At 35.0% G+C, this 19,770-nt stretch overlaps 1 protein-coding gene across 1 annotated transcript in view; it reads left to right on the top strand.

Moving 5' to 3' along the window:
• Nucleotides 1–19,770, top strand: part of SLC38A6 (solute carrier family 38 member 6) — a 65,119-nt gene that overhangs the window by 19,813 nt on the left and 25,536 nt on the right. The window contains exons 4-6 of the mRNA XM_069596757.1: nucleotides 668–720; nucleotides 3,848–3,887; nucleotides 16,561–16,639. Of these exons, the coding sequence (XP_069452858.1) occupies nucleotides 668–720; nucleotides 3,848–3,887; nucleotides 16,561–16,639 (172 nt within the window). The remainder of the gene's footprint in view (nucleotides 1–667; nucleotides 721–3,847; nucleotides 3,888–16,560; nucleotides 16,640–19,770) is intronic.

Genomic DNA, 19,770 nt, shown 5'->3' on the forward strand with positions numbered 1-19,770 from the left:
AGGATGAAGGTATTGTTTCCATCTGAATATATTATATCCTAGGTAGCCTGGAAAAGTGAATGTCTCTGAAAGTATGATTTAGCTTTTATACTTGATGAAGCTTTATTTACATAGACAGTTTTTAGAAACTGTTGTCAACGAAAATTTATATTTGGACAATGTAGTCTGTGAGTACTGACTAGTGAGTAGTGGGTTGTTCTTAAGTAATTATTATTTGAACTAATGCAACTTAGGTAGTTAGACAACCTTAGGAATTGCTAAACTCTATGAGGACATTTTCTTTATGGATCATAAGTTTTCAACTTTCCCCCAAGTCAATACTTCAGCTTTAAATTTAATGTGATTGTCAAATAGCTGGGCTTCCCTAGTGGCTCAGACGGTAAAGAATCCACCTGCAATGCAGGAGACCTGGGTTCGATCCCTGGGTTGGGAAGATCCCCTGGAGGACGGCATGGCAACCTACTGTGGTATTCTTCCCTAGAGAATCCCCATGGCGGGCTAGTCCATGGGGTTGCAAAGAATCAAACTTGACTGAGTGACTAAGCACAGCACACAGCACACAGCACATCAAATAGCTATAGGTAGTAGTGGAATAGCTTTCTTCCATGTAAGACTCGGCACACAGATGGTATTGTGCAAAAATAACAATTATAATTTCTCTCAACAGCTGTGACATCTTATGAAGATCTTGGACTCTTTGCATTTGGATTACCTGGAAAGGTAATTTTTTTTTTTTTTCCTTGCTGCATTCAAAATCCTGAAAGGCAGTTTTTCCCTTCCATTTCCAGTTAGAAAAGACAAATATATATGGGAGGAGGAAATCAAGGGAATAAAAGGAAACAAAAGTAGAGAAAAGGAATGATGGGAGCAGGAAGAGAAAGAAGAAATCTCTATGACCTTCCTAAAAATACATTGATAAATATAATTCAACACTTAAATTTTTTAGTGTTTTTTATTCTGATGAAGGAGAGCAGTGACTTATAATTTTAAATCAATAACAGTGGCCTGTTTTAACATTTTGTAATTAATGTTGATTAGATTATGCTTGAATTCTCATGAAGACTGGACAAGACAGATGCATAGAATTAACCTTATAGCATGTTTATAAAATTGATAATTAGAAGATCATGTCATTTAAGAGCTGAATAGTGCTAAAAGATGATCCTTCATTTAGAAGTGAGGAAATTAAGGCCCAGAGAAGGGAAGGGGCCTATTTGTCTACAATTACTCAAGCTAGTATGGAAGCATAGGACTCCAGACTCAAAATCTATTATTTTTCCTCCCCAGAATGGGGGAAATAACAACAGTATTTATGGGGCATTCATTGGCGGTGGGCAGCTAATCTAGTTTAGTTAAATTAATTACCTGTCTTCCACAGATAATCTGGAGTTAAATATTATTGTTAGTGTTTTAATAATTATTTTTTATTTCTGAAGAGCTATCAAACTTCTAAAACCCATTTGTATGTTGATTCCAAACAGAGCTTTTTCTTTTCATTTTGTAAATCTGTTGTTTGTATTTTTTGTTTGTTTTTAATCTAAAGGGATGCTATTTTGTTGGTGGCTGAACTAACCTTTAAGAATTAAGTCTGAGAGGAAAAAGATACAGCTATGTAATGAGGGGCAGGAGATGTGTATTTGCATTCAAATTAACTTTGCGTTTAAAGTACAAAAGAGAATATTTAAATCATGTTATATAATCTCATGGTTTGGATCCTTATAGCCTGAAATTTGAACTAAATGGAGACTATGTTACTTTTGAGGGTAAAGGTTTTTGTTAATCATCCTTGGTAATAATTTTTCTTGAAGATCAGGATGTTTGTTATAATTAAGATCAATATCCTGCATCCAGTTTAATCAAGGGAGAAGAAGAAAATGTTATTTATATAAGAAAACTCTCTAATTAATTTAATACAATCTATGAACATGACTGAGCATCATCACTGTTATTTCACATTAGTATTTCCTTCATTCCTTGGATAGCAGCAGAGTCTACAAGAAGAACATGGATTATTGAGAGTCCCCTTTTCCTATACTCTAGAGTAGCTGCATCATCATTTTGGTGTAGGCACACAGTTTTTAGTAGGCAGATACACAGACAGAGAATACTGTAAATGAAGAGTTACTTGTTTGTTTAATATTTTCTCTCAACTTCCAGAGTTGGTTTGAAACTTTCTTATTTCCTTCTTCCTAGATGTTATATGAATATAGATATGACATATGATAGGGTCACATTATTCTGAAATTAAATATTTTTGAAATGACTTGAACTTTTTAAGAAAAATGGTTTAATTGTCTATAAATGGTTTATGTACTTGCCAGACATTTATTGAGCCAATACCATGTGGCCATGCACTGTACTAGGCACTAGAAAGATGGATAGATGGGTAGATATATTGACTTTCTAGATCAAAAATGCTTCAACTGAGCCAGAAAATGGGGAAATACTCAATACATTGATATTATTGCTTTTTGCAGTATATTCATAGAAAAATCCAAATTTCATGTGTGATTGACAACAGGTATCAATTGCATATGAAAGATGGTGTACAGAAATTTCAGAAAAGTCTTTTCACAAATAACTGTGACATTTTGGAACTAATTTTTAAATGGGTTGACATGTAAAGGTTTTTCTGGGAAATATTAGAATGACAATTATCATATCTTCAAAGACATCTTGCCAGATGTTTCTATCATTAGCCCTGCTTTCCAAGACCTCTATGTCTTGATAACTTAGTTTGTTCCCAGGATAGGCAATGGAATTCCTAGGAGAAGAAGGGTCATCTCTTCCCAATCCATGCACGACTGAATGATCTTAGATAGCTAGTCAGCTCCAGACATACATTGGAGGTACAGATTCACCAAGATTTAAGTGATTGAAAGGCCCAAGTGGAAGCAGAATGTTTAATCATTTCTTCTGAGTGCATCTGATGACCAAGAATGGATAAAGTGCCGTCTTGTATTTCCGAGGAATCTCATCAAAGATCACAAGTTAGCAAGCCTCAGGCGTATTTTGTTTGGCTCAAATCTTTTTTTTATTTTTAGGTGATTGCCAACTAAGAGTTATGGCATTTTGAAAGAATTCAGTTTCTGACTTTCCTTGAAAAATCAGAAGATCTAGCTACATTGGATTCACATTCTCACATGTCAGCAACTGGCCAGCGCTGTATAACAGCTGCCCCATTTTGAAAGAGGAGAAATTCTCCAATGTATTACAGTCTTCACTACCTCCTATTGTCTTATACTCAGCCCACTGCATGTTACTGAGTTTGAAATGCTTCAGTATTCAGATATGTGGGCTCTAGAGTTTTCTGCTCTAGAATTAATTTATCCCTGCAACAAGGCTCCCATGTTCAAGGCTTGGTGTTTGCCAAGCTGATACACTCTGAAGATTATGTTTCCTTTTGTACAATACAGCATTGGCACAACACACCTCAAGCTGTCTCAGTATGCCTAGCAAAGCGATGTGTTATAACCAGTAAAGGAAAAAAAAAAAAGACCAAATTAAAAAAAAATAAGACCAAATAGATTCAATTTCAATTCTTTGGTACTTTGATAACCGTTGATTCTCTAGCTTTTTAACACTTTTAACTGTTTTAAAAATGGCTGCCAAGGAAACCTACAAAAGTGTGCTTTATAGTAACCATGGAACTATTAAAGAAAGCCTTTTTATGTGATGATTATTAGTTTTATATATTACGAATGACTGGCAGAGTGTGTTCTTTTCAGTTTCTCTTTACTCAATTTCTGCATCTATTTTCAAGTCATAGTTATTGAATTTTAATAAAATACCAATACTTTTATATTATTTCCCCTTTCATCTTCTGAGTACATTTGTTCTTTTATAGGTGATGGTGGCGAGCACCATAATAATTCAGAACATTGGAGGTAAGCAATTGAAAGTGCACAGCTTATGCCTAGATGTGGTGGAAATGATTTCCTCCTTTGGTTTCTTGCTTGCTACAGGTCCAGCTGGGAACCTAAACCTCTGTAGACATAGGTATCTCAGAAGCCCTGTGTGTTGACCTATTAGTCTTTCTTTCTTTAAAAGATCCTTTTTAGCAGCCCTTGTAGAACAATAGCTTCTAAATTCAGCTAAACCCTTGCTTTCAATCTTGTTATTAGGTCTGTAACACACCTCTGAAACACTGGTTTTCTGTAGTTGTGGTAGTGGTGAAGTACAGCTTGGAAAAACTCTCCAGGTGATTCTGGAGTAGTTCCCCTCTGTTTTTGTCCTGATCACCTGCTGTGATGTATACTGCTTTAGAAGGAGGGATGTTCCATGGCTGTGAACAGTCATGTGTAGAAAGGCAATCTCCTTTTGTAAGCACAAAATTGAAAGTGACCGTGTAGTGTACAAAATAAACAAGCTTGAGACAAATAAAAAGTATTCTCACATTTTTCAGAATTCCCTATTTTCGCATTAAAAAAAAAAATGATCTGGTATCAAGAACTACAGAAACAAAAAGTACTGTTAAGTTAATTATTCATCATTATTGACTAAATGTATTAAACATTTAAATCCAAAATCCTATGGGAATCATGTTTGTATATGTTGTAAAGAAGTTACATCATGCAGAACAATGTCTTAATTTTCTTTTACCATTTACTTGAGTGCTAAATAAATGTTTTTAGTGTAAAGTTAAATACACAGAGTTAATATGCACCTTGAATCTTTCACAAGATTGTATGGTCAGAGGAAATATTAATCTTATTTGTTTATCTTACTATTATTTCAGTTTACGTTGAGTTCAGCAAAATTCCGTATTTAATTAAGTTCAACAAAATTCCATCTTTAATGAGTTTCTTGGTCAAGGAAAAAATTAGCATTCCAACAATAAATTGTATTTGCCATTGTTTTGGAAATCCTGAACATTCATGTTTTAATTCTTTGAATTTTCAGGGCAATATACATATGTATATTTATATACACACACATAATAATTGAAGGAAAAGAATGCTTTCTTGGATGTCATACCAAATAATTTCCTTTTTAACACACCTACTTCACTCTTCACATTAGAAGTCAGTAACCTGTCTTTTCCCTAATGAATCTAGAAAATGCCATGACTTTAAGATCTACTTTGGATTATTTTGTTTTAGCTAGTATGCTTAAATGTGTACTGGTAATGTCCCTAACGTGAAAACAATCCCTCATTTTCCTCTCTCTATGATTGTTGTTGTTAGTCACTAAATTGTGTCCATCTCTCTGGTGACCCCATGGATTGTGGCCCGCCAGGCTCCTCTGTCCATGGGATTTCCCAGAAAAGAGTACTTAGTGAGTTGCCATTTCCTTTTTTTTTTTTTTTTATTTGTGAGTTGCCATTTCCTTCTCCAGGGGATCTTCCTGACCCGGAGATCGAACCCATGTCTCTTGCATGGGCAGGTGAATTCTTTACCACTGAACCATCAGGGAAGCCCCTCTGTATGATTACTAAGAACCATCGATCACAGTTTGTATTCGATCTGAATTTGTGGCTATGGCAAATGCCTGCTGCTGTATTCTCAGTATCCTTCACCCGAATCGCTTCCTTGTCCTCTAAGCTGGTATGCAACTGTTATTGTTCCTGACTGTTTTAGCACTTGCTGTTATTACGTCGAAGCTACCTCTGTATATGCTTTCTTCCCTCACTATTATTATCAGCTCCTCCAAGTCAAATATTACTCTCGTTTTTTTTGTACTTCTGGAACCTAGCACAATATTTGGGACTTGATAAACCTTTTATTCAACTAAATATTAGCTGAATATAATTTGTATGTGCTGTTTTCAAGTACTTTGTAATATTCTAGCCGTATTTATCAAGAAGACGACCAAAGGGGACTTCTAGACTGATCACTAGCTTTAAATATTTGAAAAGCTGAACATGAAACATGGAAAGATATTAGAGTAATTTAGTATTGTTCTGAAGGGCAGAACTGGTTCTCACGGGTAGAAATCTACAGTGAAGCTGGTTTGGTTTCATTTGAAATACTAAGGTTTGTGATAATGGAAATGTCCTACACTCCTTTGAAAAAGTTCTGGTATTCCTGAAAAAATAGCTTCAGTTCAGTTCAGTTGCTCAGTCATGTCCGACTTTGCAACCCCATGAATTGCAGCACACTAGGCCCCCCGTCCATCATCAACTCCCGGAGTTCACTCAAACTCACGTCCATTGAGTCGGTGATGCCATCCAGCCATCTCATTCTCTGTCATCCCCTTCTCCTCCTGCCCCCAATCCCTCCCAGCATCAGAGTCTTTTCCAATGAGTCAACTCTTTGCATGAGGTGGCCAAAGTACTGGAGTTTCAGCTTTAGCATCATTCCTTCCAAAGAACACCCAGGACTGATCTCCTTTACAATGGACTGGTTGGATCTCCTTGCAGTCCCAGGGACTCTCAAGAGTCTTCTCCAGCACCACAGTTCAAAAGCATCAATTCTTCGGCACTCAGCCTTCTTCACAGTCCAACTCTCACAGCCATACATGACCACGGGAAAAACCATAGCCTTGACTAGGCAGACCTTTGTTGGCAAAGTAATGTCTCTGCTTTGAAATATGCTATCTAGGTTGGCCATAACTTTCCTTCCAAGGAGCAAGCAGCTTTTAATTTCATGGCTGCAATCACCATCTGAAGTGATTTTGGAGCCCAAGAAAATAAAGTCCCTCACTGTTTCCATTGTTTCCCCATCTATTTGCCGTGAAGTGATGGGACCAGATGCCATGATCTTAGTTTTCTGAATGTTGAACTTTAAGCCAACTTTTTCACTCTCCTCTTTCACTTTCATCAAGAGGCTCTTTAGTTCTTCTTAGCTTTCTGCCATAAGGGTGGTGTCATCTGCATATCTGAGGTTATTGATATTTCTCCCAGCAATCTTGATTCCAGCTTGTGCATCTTCCAGCCCAGCATGTCTCATGATGTACTCTGCATAGAAGTTAAATAAGCAGGGTGACAATATACAGCCTTGACGTATTCCTTTTCCTATTTGGAACCAGTCTGTTGTTCCATGTCCAGTTCTAACTGTTCCTTCTCAGGAGGCAGGTCAGGTGGTCTGGTATTCCCATCTCTTTAAGACTTTTCCACATTTTATTGTGATCCACACAGTCAAAGGCTTTGGTGTAGTCAATAAAGCAGAAGTAGATATTTTTCTGTAACTCTTGCTTTTTCAATGATCCAACGCATGTTGGCAATTTGGTCTCTGGTTCCTCTGCCTTTTCTAAATCCAGCTTGAACATCTGGAAGTTCACAGTTCACTTACTATTGAAACCTGGCTTGGAGGATTTTGAGCATTACTTAGCTAGCATGTGAGATGAGTGCAATTGTGTGGTAGTTTGAACATTCTTTGGCATTGCCTTTCTTTGGGATTGGATTGGGATTGGGATTGGATTCCGGCATTTGGTGGCAGATAAATCATCAGTTCTTTCAGCTCTAAGTTTGTTGGTTTGCTTGCTTTGTTTTAGAAGCTTTTTTTTTAAAGTCACTTAAAAGTAGTCGCAGAAATTTTTAATGTTCCTCCAATTCAGAAAAGCTGGTAATGCTTATTTAGTTTTTAGAATAATATCCTTGTGATTTTCTTCACATTGTCTAAAATTTTATTTATTGAGAGCCCACTGAGTAATAACTGAAACATATTTTCAAAGCTATTTTTCTATTGTCTTAGCATGCATAAACTATTCCTTTATTAGAATAGAAGTGGAAGCTTGCTGTTGGAACAGAACACTGGGTTGGAAGTCAGGTGCCTATTTATTACAGGAAAGTTTCGTGGGAGGGTTATACTTGGTTCAAGAGATGATTTGCTTTTTTCTTAGGTATCTTTAACAAGTCAGCCACTATTGCTCTAAAAACTTTCATGGATGCTGTTCTTTTTTCAGAAAGGGGAGTCTCAGTTCTTAAAACTACCCTTTAGGGCAGCTTCTGAGCCTCTGGGGTTAAAGTCTAGGAACTCCAACCTTAAGGAGTAGTTTCTTGATTAACCTAAGTTGGGTCTGTGGAAGCCCTTAACAGTACTAAGCCATGTATGCTTGAGAAGAAACGGCATATTTATTTGGGAGGCTCTTTAACGTTGTACAGATAACTTATTTGATGTTATTTCTTCCAAATGGATTTTGACTTTTTAATAATTGGAGATACATTAGATATTTGTAAGATGATATGAAGTGTATAGAATCAGGTTAAATGTTTGCATCTCTTGGATGCCTACCTGCATATATAATGTAGTTCAGATAGCATTTTTCTAAAGATGGAATATTCATTATTAGTATAAGTGGTCAGAGTTTTTCAGTAATTGTTTAGGAATGAGAAATAATATAATAAATTATCTTTAGGTCAGGCCTATACTTGACACTTTATACTTAACAGCAACACTTCAGGGTGGATGATATTATCTTCATTTTACAGAGGATGAGATCAGTGCTCAGAGGGGATAAGTGACTTACCTTTACCCCTTAATAAAGCCAGGACTCAAATCTCACTTTGTCTACTTCTAAAGGCTTTGTTTTTTCTGCTCTGATTTAGTAAATGTTGAAAAGCTATGAAAAGATTAAATGTTGAGGATTTTAAAAGCTCCTTGGGGACAGGAACTATGTGTTTTCATTTGTTTTCCTAACTTGACCTAGTTTCTGGTAGAGGAACTCAATAAATAATTTTGTTGAATGAATGAGATAATTAAAAAATTCTATTTAAAAACCTAAGATTTTGCCTTAAAAAGACAGTTTTATATACCATATAAATGATTAGAAACTGAATGTCCATTGTGTTTAGAATTATATGAAAAATAAAAGGTTGAAAATATTGAGGAAAGTTAGATCTTATTTATGTAAAATAAAAAATGAAAAGTATTTTAAAATCTGCTACTTTTGTGTTAGGTAATATCTCAGATTAATGCTTCCTGGCTCTTTTATTCTTTGTAACACTTAAACATTTCTCAGTTTTCTTGAGAGTCTATGTCCCTGATGAATCTATGAGAAAAGGAAACAGGGCCTTTAGAAGCAAGATGATCATGGATCAAGCAAAATTTTCCTTAATCAATATTTGTTTCATGAATCTTTCAGTAAGACTCAGTTTATCCCCTACATCTTTGTATTCCGTGTCTATAAGTAACTTGTTCATTCATTTAGGTTTTTAAGTACCTAGCACTTGGTATTTAGTAAGTCTTATTTGTGTGTAAGTCTTATGTGCTGAAGGAAGAACAAGCTGAAATCAAGATTTCCGGGAGGAATATCAATAACCTCAGATATGCAGATGACTGCATATGTTAGAGCAGAAAGTGAAGAGGAACTAAAAAGCCTCTTGATGAAAGTGAAAGAGGAGAGTGAAAAAGTTGGCTTAAAGCTCAATATTCAGAAAACTAAGATCATGGCATATAGCAGAAAGTGAAGAGGAACTAAAAAGCCTCTTGATGAAAGTGAAAGAGGAGAGTGAAAAAGTTGACTTAAAGTTCAACATTCAGAAAACTAAGATCATAGCATCTGGTCCCATCACTTCATGGCAAATAGATGGGGAAACAGTGGAAACAGTGGTGGAATTTATTTTTTTTTAGGTTCCAAAATCACTGTAGATGGTGATTGCAGCCATGAAATTAAAAGATGCTTACTCCTTGGAAGGAAAGTTATGGCCAACCTAGATAGCATATTCAAAAGCAGAGACATTACTTTGCCAACAAAGGTCTGCCTAGTCAAGGCTATGGTTTTTCCAGTGGTCGTGTATGGATGTGAGAGTTGGACTGTGAAGAAGGCTGAGTGCCTAAGAATTGATGCTTTTGAACTGCGGTGTTGGAGAAGACTCTTGAGAGTCCCTTGGACTGCAAGGAGATCCAACCAGTCCATTGTAAAGGAGATCAGTCCTGAGTGTTCTTTGAAAGGAATGATGCTAAAGCTGAAACTCCAGTACTTTGGCCACCTCATGCAAAGAGTTGACTCATTGGAAAAGACTCTGATGCTGGGAGGGATTAGGGGCAGGAGGAGAAAGACAACAAGAGGATGAGATGGCTGGATGGCATCACTAACTCAATGGACATAGTTTGAGTGAACTCCGGGAGTTGATGATGGACAGGGAGGCCTGGTGTGCTGGAATTCATGGGGTCGCAGAGTCGGACACGACTGGGCTACTGAACTGAACTGAAGTCTTATTTATTATAGGAAGAAAGTAAGGAATAAGAGCAGGGGGAAGAGAAGGAAAAGCCAGCAACCTGGCTTGGAACTCCTTTAAAAGGAAGATCAACTGAGAAGAGAAGACCACACAGAATGCATAAGTAAGCATATGGTTTCTTTAGGGAAGAATCTACTGTCAGAACTTCACAGAAAATCTTTTTTTCCCCAATATCAATCACACACCAAGTATTAGTCACAGAGAACTAGTGAGGTGTAACAAATAGATTGGAAAAGTCTACTGTCTTTGAAAAATCTCTGAACTTTATGATAGAAAAAAAATATGACTCATTAAATTTAGTACTCTTATTCTTAGGATTATGGAAACTGTTACCTTTAGAAAATGGAGAGCCACATGGTAAAATACTTCTTAGAAGCAGTTCCTGATAGATTCCCAACACTGATGAATTGGGGTCCCAAAAAACAGACCAGAGCCAGAGAGAGCCTCCAGCTGTCTAGTGCCTCAGGCACCAGAGGGACATTTGCCGAGATCGTTGCTTAGACACAAAGTCAGAAAAGAAGCATCTGGAAGTTTTAATATTTAATGCTGTTACAGGGAAGAGAACTCTGGCTGAGGGCTTGAATTTAGTGGACTATAAGCAAAAGGACTAAGAACTGTAATAGCAAATAAGTACAGGCTTCCATATAGTTCCTCTAATTTTGCTGGATTATGAGAGTCCTTTCCTAAAAACCAAGGTAAGTAGTTAGTTCCATATGTGCTTGCATTTGCGTTAGGTTTGCGATAGAACACTCAGTTAACTAAAATATCCTAGAAATCAAGCAGGAGACTCAAATCATCTTTACTTAAGCTAAGAGAAAGTCCTATTAACTCTGATGAGTACGTGGTAAAAGTGAAGGTAATTGGTGTTTCTGATCTCGTCTCTTGCCCAACTCAAAACGCAGGGAGAGTGGCTCCTAGGAGTATGTTAAATTCTTATTTTGCTCTTCTGAAATATGAAGGTCCACTGTTGATGGCATATTCTTTCCTCAGTTCTTTAAGAGAGAATAAAGATTGAATCACTGCTGCATATTGTGAAAAGAGAACCCTAAATATTAGATTTACTGAAACCTCCTGAAATTGCCATAATGACCCAGATTTTCCAGACTGACAGAGAACCACAGATCTACTCTGGCAGCCTTGATTCACACCTCAGTTTGGGAATCTCAACTTTAAGAGCAACTCAGAGCCCTTTTATGTGGTCAAGTGGCACAGTTTCTAAGTCTCATAAACAGAAAGGTATAAATAAGATCATTCTTAGTTGAGAATTATAAAAATGCCAAATTCTTAGTATTTTTTCAAAATTGTGTTGTAATATTAAATTAGAAACATTTTGGCTTTACTTTATTCCTGAAAAAAAAGTTGTTGCTATTTTGTCTTGGTAAGACATGGAAGCCTTAGAAGTACTAGTTTGTACTATCACCTGGGAAATAGGGGTTGGGCATGCTGTTACAATGCCATCTGCTGGTCAGCTCATCCGTAGTCTTTTTTGAGGCCTGAATAGTATTGTCTGGAAATTCTGGAAAGCTCTGTCTTAGAGTAGGAGAAATAGAGGAAATTTGGAGGGGGAATCTTTCTCAAAAGTCTTTCCTTTGACAAAATTTACTGGTTACGTGTCACTTTAAAAATGTTTTTGAAAATAATGTATTTCTTAATAAAAAGTTTTATTGAAGTTTAATTATAGGGTTTTCAGGACAGTAAATATTCTGGTCAGTTTTTATTCAAGTTTAAGATCTTGATAGATGATAAAACAAATATGTATATTTTCCTAGGGTTATGGAAGGGAAAAGTTCCTCCATATATTTTTGATTTCCATTTGTACACGAAGTAGGGAAATGACCTTGTTTTCAATTTTGTTTTTAAATCTTTTTTTAAAAGGAGAGATTCTGTTGTGCCCTGTGTTGAGCGGGAATAGCCTTTCAGTGGCATTTGGACATATAGTAGGAACGCCAGGTTAATAAGACACATTGAATAGAATAAACCAGTTGCTATCCATGACCGAAAACATGTTTGAAGTAAAATTGAATCTCTTTTAGAAGGAAAGGCAAACTTGTTATTTCCTCCCCCAGTTCATCTGTGTAGAACTGGCTGACTAATCCCTGAAGAAGTTGCTGAACTTTTTCCAAGTGCTGAAAAACCTAATTCTGTCTTAAAAATAGAGCTGTGCAATCTAAACCTTCATACATGTATTTTAAATGTTTAACAAAAAGGATAATTATTTTTGTAAACTAATGGTTTCTTAGGTCCAAACTCCAGTTGAAATCTCCAAACTCCAATTTGTCTTCTCTTTTGCTTTTTTTGAGGAGTTCTGGGAAGAGTAGCCTATGAGAGAATAGGGTTTGTCGGAAGAGGGATTGATTTTTGTTATATATTTTTTTCAATTTCAGGGTAGTGTTAATATCTCAGATATGTGAGAATAGGACACTTTCTCTTCTGAACTACAATAATAGCTGTAGATAAAATAGAATCATCATGGTAAATCCAGCAGAGTCCTATCATGAGATTCTTTGGCTTGTCTGAGGCATGTTGACTAATCACTTTACCAAACCAGCTATAAAACTGAAATGAAAATACAGGTCAGAGTGAAACAAACATTTTAAGTGTTTTTAGCACTTCTCACTTAGGTTTTATGTTACAGAAATTCTTTGTTTTCTTTGAATGCAACTGTGAAACTCAGCATTCAGAAACAATTTACTGTTTAAATGGTGATGAAAAAAGAATAATTCTGGGGAGTGCTCCTTTTGGTAGACCTTTCTTATTTTTCTTTGCTGTGGTGGGTTTCTTCTTCACTTTGCTTCTCTGCACTTTCTCATAGTGTAACAGTTAATAGAGTAGATTTCTCAAGCCAGACAGGCTGTTTCCACCATCACTATCCTGGGCAGGTTAACTCGCTGAGTCCCCATTTCCTCATCTGTGAAATAAAGACTATCTGCCTCACAGGTTTGTGGTGAAGAAATAAATGTAAAGGAGAAAGTAACCTGTAAATCACTTGGAATAGGCATCCTAGGCCCCTGCCCCAATGTTGCTCTTCTTGTAATTCTCCTCTTCCAGAAGAGCACTTTCCCCTTTTGTGTTTTTGACATCTCTCCCCTCAGCCTCCATGCTCCCAACTCATGTGTTTCTGTTTATGACTAGATCAACCAATATTAATACCTTACCACTTGCTATTGCCTAATCAAATTTTACCCTATTTTAGTCTTTTCTTAATGTACAGTTGCTTCTCCTCATGGTTTGTATAAAATACTTTCAACTCCTGTGTTTTGATTAAGTTGACAGATTTTTATTTCCTTCCTAGGGCAGTTTCTATTAAACGAGCTCTATTAGTTAGGTTTAAAATGAGGGAGAAAAGAATATCTATTCAGTTAATGTGGTGAAACTAAATGATTTATAATGGCTGAATACCTGTCACTAAGGTATGTCTTCTAGCCCTAATTCTGGCTGTGGCGGTATGGAGAACCACTTAACTATAGCCATGGCTTTTGTGGATGACCCTGCTCCAGCTATTATTTAGAGGACAACATGGTGTGTGTTGTATTAGGAGTCCATGCTGTGTATCGATGTCAGCAAAAATCATTTACAAATTCTTGCTTATGACCTGTCTGTCAGATAAGTCCTTAAACACTTCCTTATGCTATTAATAGAACACATTGAGATGAAAGGTGTGGCAGGCAACTTTTGGAGCATTGCAGGCGGATTCTTTACCAACTGAGCTATCAGGGAAGCCATTGGAAAAAAACAATGGATACATAAGCATTCCTATTGATTTTATATTTTTGAAGCTTTTCCACTTTATTTTATTGAGCTGATTATTCTTTTTATGTAAATCTAACTAAGATGTATTCTTAACTTAATGTATATTTATAATATGTTAAGGTGCCAGTCCTTGCATGCAAGTTTACTTGTGGCTAGGAAAAAATAATCTACACAGTAAAAAGAGTGGTATCTTTCTTTGTTTCATCAGTGGAGTTTCCCCTCACATGAGCTCTGTGGTTTTGTAGCTCTTAAAACACCAGCATTCTCTAAGAAAGGAGCAATATTTTACATGTTTTGTTATATTTATATCTTGTATGCTGAGACTCTTTGAGAGAGAAACATGTTTGATGAGTTCATATTTCTTGAAATATACATGATTCTCCAGACTGAAATCTAATGAAACAGGACTCCCATTTGAAAACGAAAGAGTTAAGGCTCCAACAGAGGATAAACGTGATCAAATGATTAGCCAGGGGCTAATAGAAATTCTGGGAAGAATGACAGATTGTATATTAGGAAGAAATAGGATCTCATATTCATTGAAGCTTTTTACAACTAAAGATCTAAAAGAAATAATAGAAAATTACTGAAAGAGATGAATGTCTGAAACCTTAGTAAAGCATGTGGTATTGGATTAATCCAAGCAAGAAAGACTGATGGACAGAAATAAATTACATTGTGTAGGAAGTCTGCATTCCTTGTTTTAAAGGTACTTTTGTCTTTTTTTTCCTTGCAAGATATATTTAAGTAGCCCTAGGCCAGTTTCAGAAAATTCAGTTCATGATTTTCATCATCACACCATATGTGTATGATTCTTTGGAATAGATAAAGTATTACAAACAAAGACCCCCAAATTCTTGAGTGGAGAAGGTTAATCTAAACCTTCCTTCTGTTCTGTACCAAACTGGTAGCATTTTTCCCTATGAGAATGTGAATGACTTAGAATATCTTTCCACATACAATTAATTGTGATGTCCCATAACTAACAAAGTATTTGAAGAAACATGCTGTACTTCTGCTAACTAAAAGGCTTTGTTTCAACAGTTGTACTTCCGCTGGGAAAAGAAATGGTCATAAACTGCAAAGTGTGAATATGTGTATTTTCACTGAAGAGAAGTGACCATTAACTGCTCTAAATTTTACTTTGCCATAGGTACATGTTATTTTATTTAAAAAAAATGAGAGTGTATGTGTTTATATGTGTAAGTATTGCCTATCTTCATATAAACTTATACACAAACTAGTATATAACCTTTTTTCCCCCAGGGTTGAGCAGTCATGCAGCACTGTAATAATTGTGAAGCTCAGCTACTTTTATATTTGTTGATTGAAAAAATATACATTCTTTTTTTTTAACTCTTTGAGCTTTTCAATCAGTTTTTCCTCAGACTTTTGCCATTCAGACTTGGCATTCATTTACGTTCTTGGTTTTGTAGGTCCAAGGAGAAAGTGAAATGTTTCCTGAAATATAAATAAGTAATAAAGTTAACATGCACACAGAGTGCTCTCTATTCTTCATGGACATATTCTTGTTGGCTCTTTTTAAATATATACTTAATCTCTAGGGGAAACAGAGATTATTACTCTGTTAAACTGACTCCAGATCATCTGGGTTTCTGTACGTTACTTAAGCATTTAAGTTTAAGCTCAATTATTTACATATAAATGAGTTCTCTATTCTGTAACCATATGAAAACATTTCCCAGTGTGGGATGGAAGGTTTATAAGATGTGAGGTTTTTTTTTTTTTTAATAGCTACACCAGAAATAGGATCATTATTAACATGCTGTAAAAGCAGGTTATTTCTTGAATCCTGTCTGATAGAATGTGAGAAATAATGCTAACTTTGGGTTTTATTTACATAATATAAAAGAGCCCTGTTAATAAAACAGAATAATAATTGTAAGTTTTGTCCCTTTAATGTGCTTAATAATTTCAATTGAATCTTTTCTAATCTGTTTTGGAGAGCAATTTAAAATGTAACTCATTTTGCACTTTGCTATTGTTTTATAATAGCGTGAGTCCAAAGTGTGTGTGGAAGGACAGTAGCAGAGAAAGAGAAGAAGTGAGACTACTGGCCGGAGGTCTCTCTCTAATAAGCAAGAACAAATAATCAGATTTATTAGCTATACTTATTTATCTCTTATTTCTATATCAATTGTTGCTAAACTAATCTCTAATGCCTTGTACTGGGAGATAGCATTAAGAGTTTTTGTCTAGCTTCACGGGAAGATCCCCTGGACTAGGAAATAACAACCCATTCCAGTAGTCTTGCCTGGAAAGTTTCCATGGACAGAGAAGCTTGGTGGGCTACAGCCCATGGGGTCACAAAGAGTCAGACACGACTGAGCATGCACGTACGCATGCACACACACAAGCAAAATTTTGTTTCTGAGTGGGTTGTAATCAAGAACCTTTCTCTTACCTAAATCTTTTGCCTTGAACTTGAAATGTAAACAAAAGATACCTAATGAGCTTACCAATTATTCTTCTCTGCAAAGAATATTAATTATTTATCTTTATTTATCTCCATTCAGGTATGTATCTTTCTTTGAGGACAGTGCAGTATGAATTAATCTTCCACATGCTGTCATAGCCCAAATTGGTATCTGTGTTTCTAAATAAGATTGTTCTGTAAATGGTTAAAAGTTATAGGATTCTAATAGGAACTCTTTTTATTCTGTCTGCAGCTATGTCATCTTATCTTTTAATCATTAAAACAGAACTTCCTGCTACTATTTCAGAATTTTTATCTGGAGACTACAGTGGGTAAGAAAAAGTATTTCACATTGTATTCATTTATTTATTAATTCAATAAATAGCTATTAAGCCCTTTTGTGAAATAAGGTAAATGTAGTTCCTGCCCTCAAGACACTTACAAAGTTATGCAGAGACAGTGGTCCTGGAGAAGGAACCCTTGCAGACCGTTCATAGTAACGATTATGTGCAGAACAATGGTCTGTGAACCCTCTGACAGGCCAGTGGCAATCCCTGCTTTCCATGGGGCCACGAAAGAGCAGGACAAGTATGAGCCAGCTCTTAGAGAAGAGTAGAGGAGAAATTTCTGGATATGAAAGATTGGTTGGAGGAGCCGGGAGGCTGAAAGCACTGACGGTAAAGGTCTTAAAGGAGGGGAGCAGATAATCCTGCTGTCACTTTTCAGCAAACCACAGTGATAAAGAGAAATCAGAGTGATAAAGTTACAGTGTACTTGTGTAAAATCCTGTTATAAAGCATTATTGGAAAAAAAATTGTTTCATTTCCTGTTTTTAACAGTATTATATATAATACTAAACCATGTTATACTGCTCTTCTCCTTTTTTTTTTTTATAAAAACACTGGGTTCTAAAGACTATTATCTCATCTTTTTTTATGAGGAAAAAACTCCAAATTAATTATAGTTTTCCTCTTACTATATATAACATGAAATTTTGAGAAAAACAAACTTGAAAGAGCTAAATGAATCCTTTCAATTGTCATCAAATTAATTCATGTAATTTCTAAATCATAATGCCAAAACCCATCAGACTTTTTGATTTAAATATTTGGTTGTTTTGCTCCAATATTTTGTTCCAACTTCTTCTGGATTGCAGGGCAAGTTTTCAAAATTGAGTTTTAGCTTTTACAAGTTGGCTTCGATGAAAGAATTCTACTTAGACAACTACAAATACATATTTATAAGAAAAATATGATATAGTTTAGATCTGAATAGGAACTATCAAGACAATGTGATTGATAAAAAGGTAAGGAGAAGTCCTTACTGATTTTTCATCATTGGAAGATGTGCTTTTGTATAGTACTTTACAGTTTAGAAAGTTTCCATATTCATTGTCACATCTGATACTTAGAGCTACCTTGTTTTATTTGTAGCTTTATCTAGTTTTAAGTTTTATGCTCTTATTTTGATAAACAATTGCTAAATGACACACCTATGTAAAATTTGCTTTTACATTTGGTGTAAAAAATAATGAGGATAACTTCTATTACTTAAAAAATTCTATGCCATATATTTCCATTATAATTTAGGGCTAAGAAACTCAAAGCAATAAGAGGTAAAATGAAGAATGTTAGGCTAAGAGTAAGGAAACATGTGTTCTATTCATTTCATATTCAGTAATCTCAGGAAATTAATTTAACTTCTTTGGCCGTATAACTTAATTTTGAGCCTGAGGTTTCTTTATCTGGCGTAATGGTGGTACCGGTATTGCCTTCTTAACAAAGTTGTTGGGATGACCAAATAAGATATTATACATATACATGGTTTTGTAAGCTGATAGCATAATGTAAATGTGGGAAATCAAGCAACTGCATAATCTTGTATGTCAGTTACAACTCAGTTTTTAAAAAGAAATTGCAATAATAATAACTGTATAAAGGTGGTTTTTCCCTATTTGCTCTAACTGCCAGAAAGGTCAAGGTCAAATTTGAATGTATGGCATTAACTGTGTTAATCTTAATAGTTGTCACATGTGTTCTCCTTTTTCTTGATCCTGAGTTTGGTTACTTCTATCTACTTTTTTTATGTCATATGTCTTGGCGGAAAGAAGAGGGACAAAAATACATATAAAGTTTTAGAAATAAGGTAGTATGTGACAGAAATTCTATTAAAACTTAGGTCTTCTTTCTTTAAAAGTGATACTTTTACCATAGCGTCATTTTAAATCAGTTGTCATTTTCTTATTTTCTCTAATTTGTTTAAAGAAATAAAAAGTAACTCCCATCTTATTCATATTAGTAGAAAATTGATCAGTTATTTTTACATCAGAAATGAAATTTTTAAAACTGTATATACTTCAAAATACTGTGAACAGTTTGCAACATCTGTTACAATGTTTTAAAATTACTCATCTTGTTTTAAATGTAATATATATTCACTTGTTTTGGATTTCAAAGTTTTGAAAAGCATTAGTAAGTGACTTATTAATTGGTTAGAATGCAGATAAATCATGTCTTTAAAGTTTAATACTATGAAAAAAGTTTAATATTATGAAATAATTAAGAAATAAATGTTATGGTAATTGATTTGACTACCTAGCACAGTTTATTTCTAGGTAGAGTTACAGAGCAGTATTTCTTCTGTGAGATCAGTATAATATTGATATACTTTTAGATTTTGAGTTACAATAAATTGTAGTTAAGAATTTTCAGTTGTGCTTATGTTCTGTGTTATATGTAAGATTTGATGTACCTTTGTGAAAAATAAACCTTTATAAAGATGTTATCAAAAAGGAACTACTTTTATAATATTCTAATTTCAAAAATTATTATTAGAAGTCAGAAGCTATAATACTTATACCAAATTTTTATGAGGCATCTATATTTTTCATAGAGTAACATTTTAAAAAAATCTATGGCTGTTACAACTTGGAAGCTCTATGTTAACATTTAATGATCTTGTCAGCAGAATATGATTGACACAATTAAGTTGTCTTGCATTTGAGTTACATAATTGATATGGGATGTGAGTAAGATCCTAATTCAGAACATATGATACTCTTGTTCCATTCCGTTCGAGAATGAAATTAAAGCGACTTATAAATAAATCTGGTTTTCATTAAAATATGGGGGAAAATCTACATGCCAAAGCATTTGCAATACAGCTAGGGATCTATACCATATATTTCATACTTGGAACAATTTTATCATATAGGATTAAATTCACAGATCACACGAGTTTTCTAGGAAGTGTAAAACTTTTTACTCTAATTCTTTTGGCTTGAGGAGAATGTATATTTAGATCACAGTAGGAAACAGGGGTTCTGTTAGATAGCTCTTTTCTTCCCCTACTTAGGAAGAATTTCAAGGTTAGCATATTCTTCTAAAATCTTGATTTTTCAATTGTGCTTCTGCGATTTCTTTATACTGGCTTGCATTTCTCAAGCTGGAGTTTTATTTTGTAA

Source organism: Ovis canadensis, chromosome 7 (assembly GCF_042477335.2).
Source record: "Ovis canadensis isolate MfBH-ARS-UI-01 breed Bighorn chromosome 7, ARS-UI_OviCan_v2, whole genome shotgun sequence".
Classification (NCBI taxonomy): domain Eukaryota; kingdom Metazoa; phylum Chordata; class Mammalia; order Artiodactyla; family Bovidae; genus Ovis; species Ovis canadensis.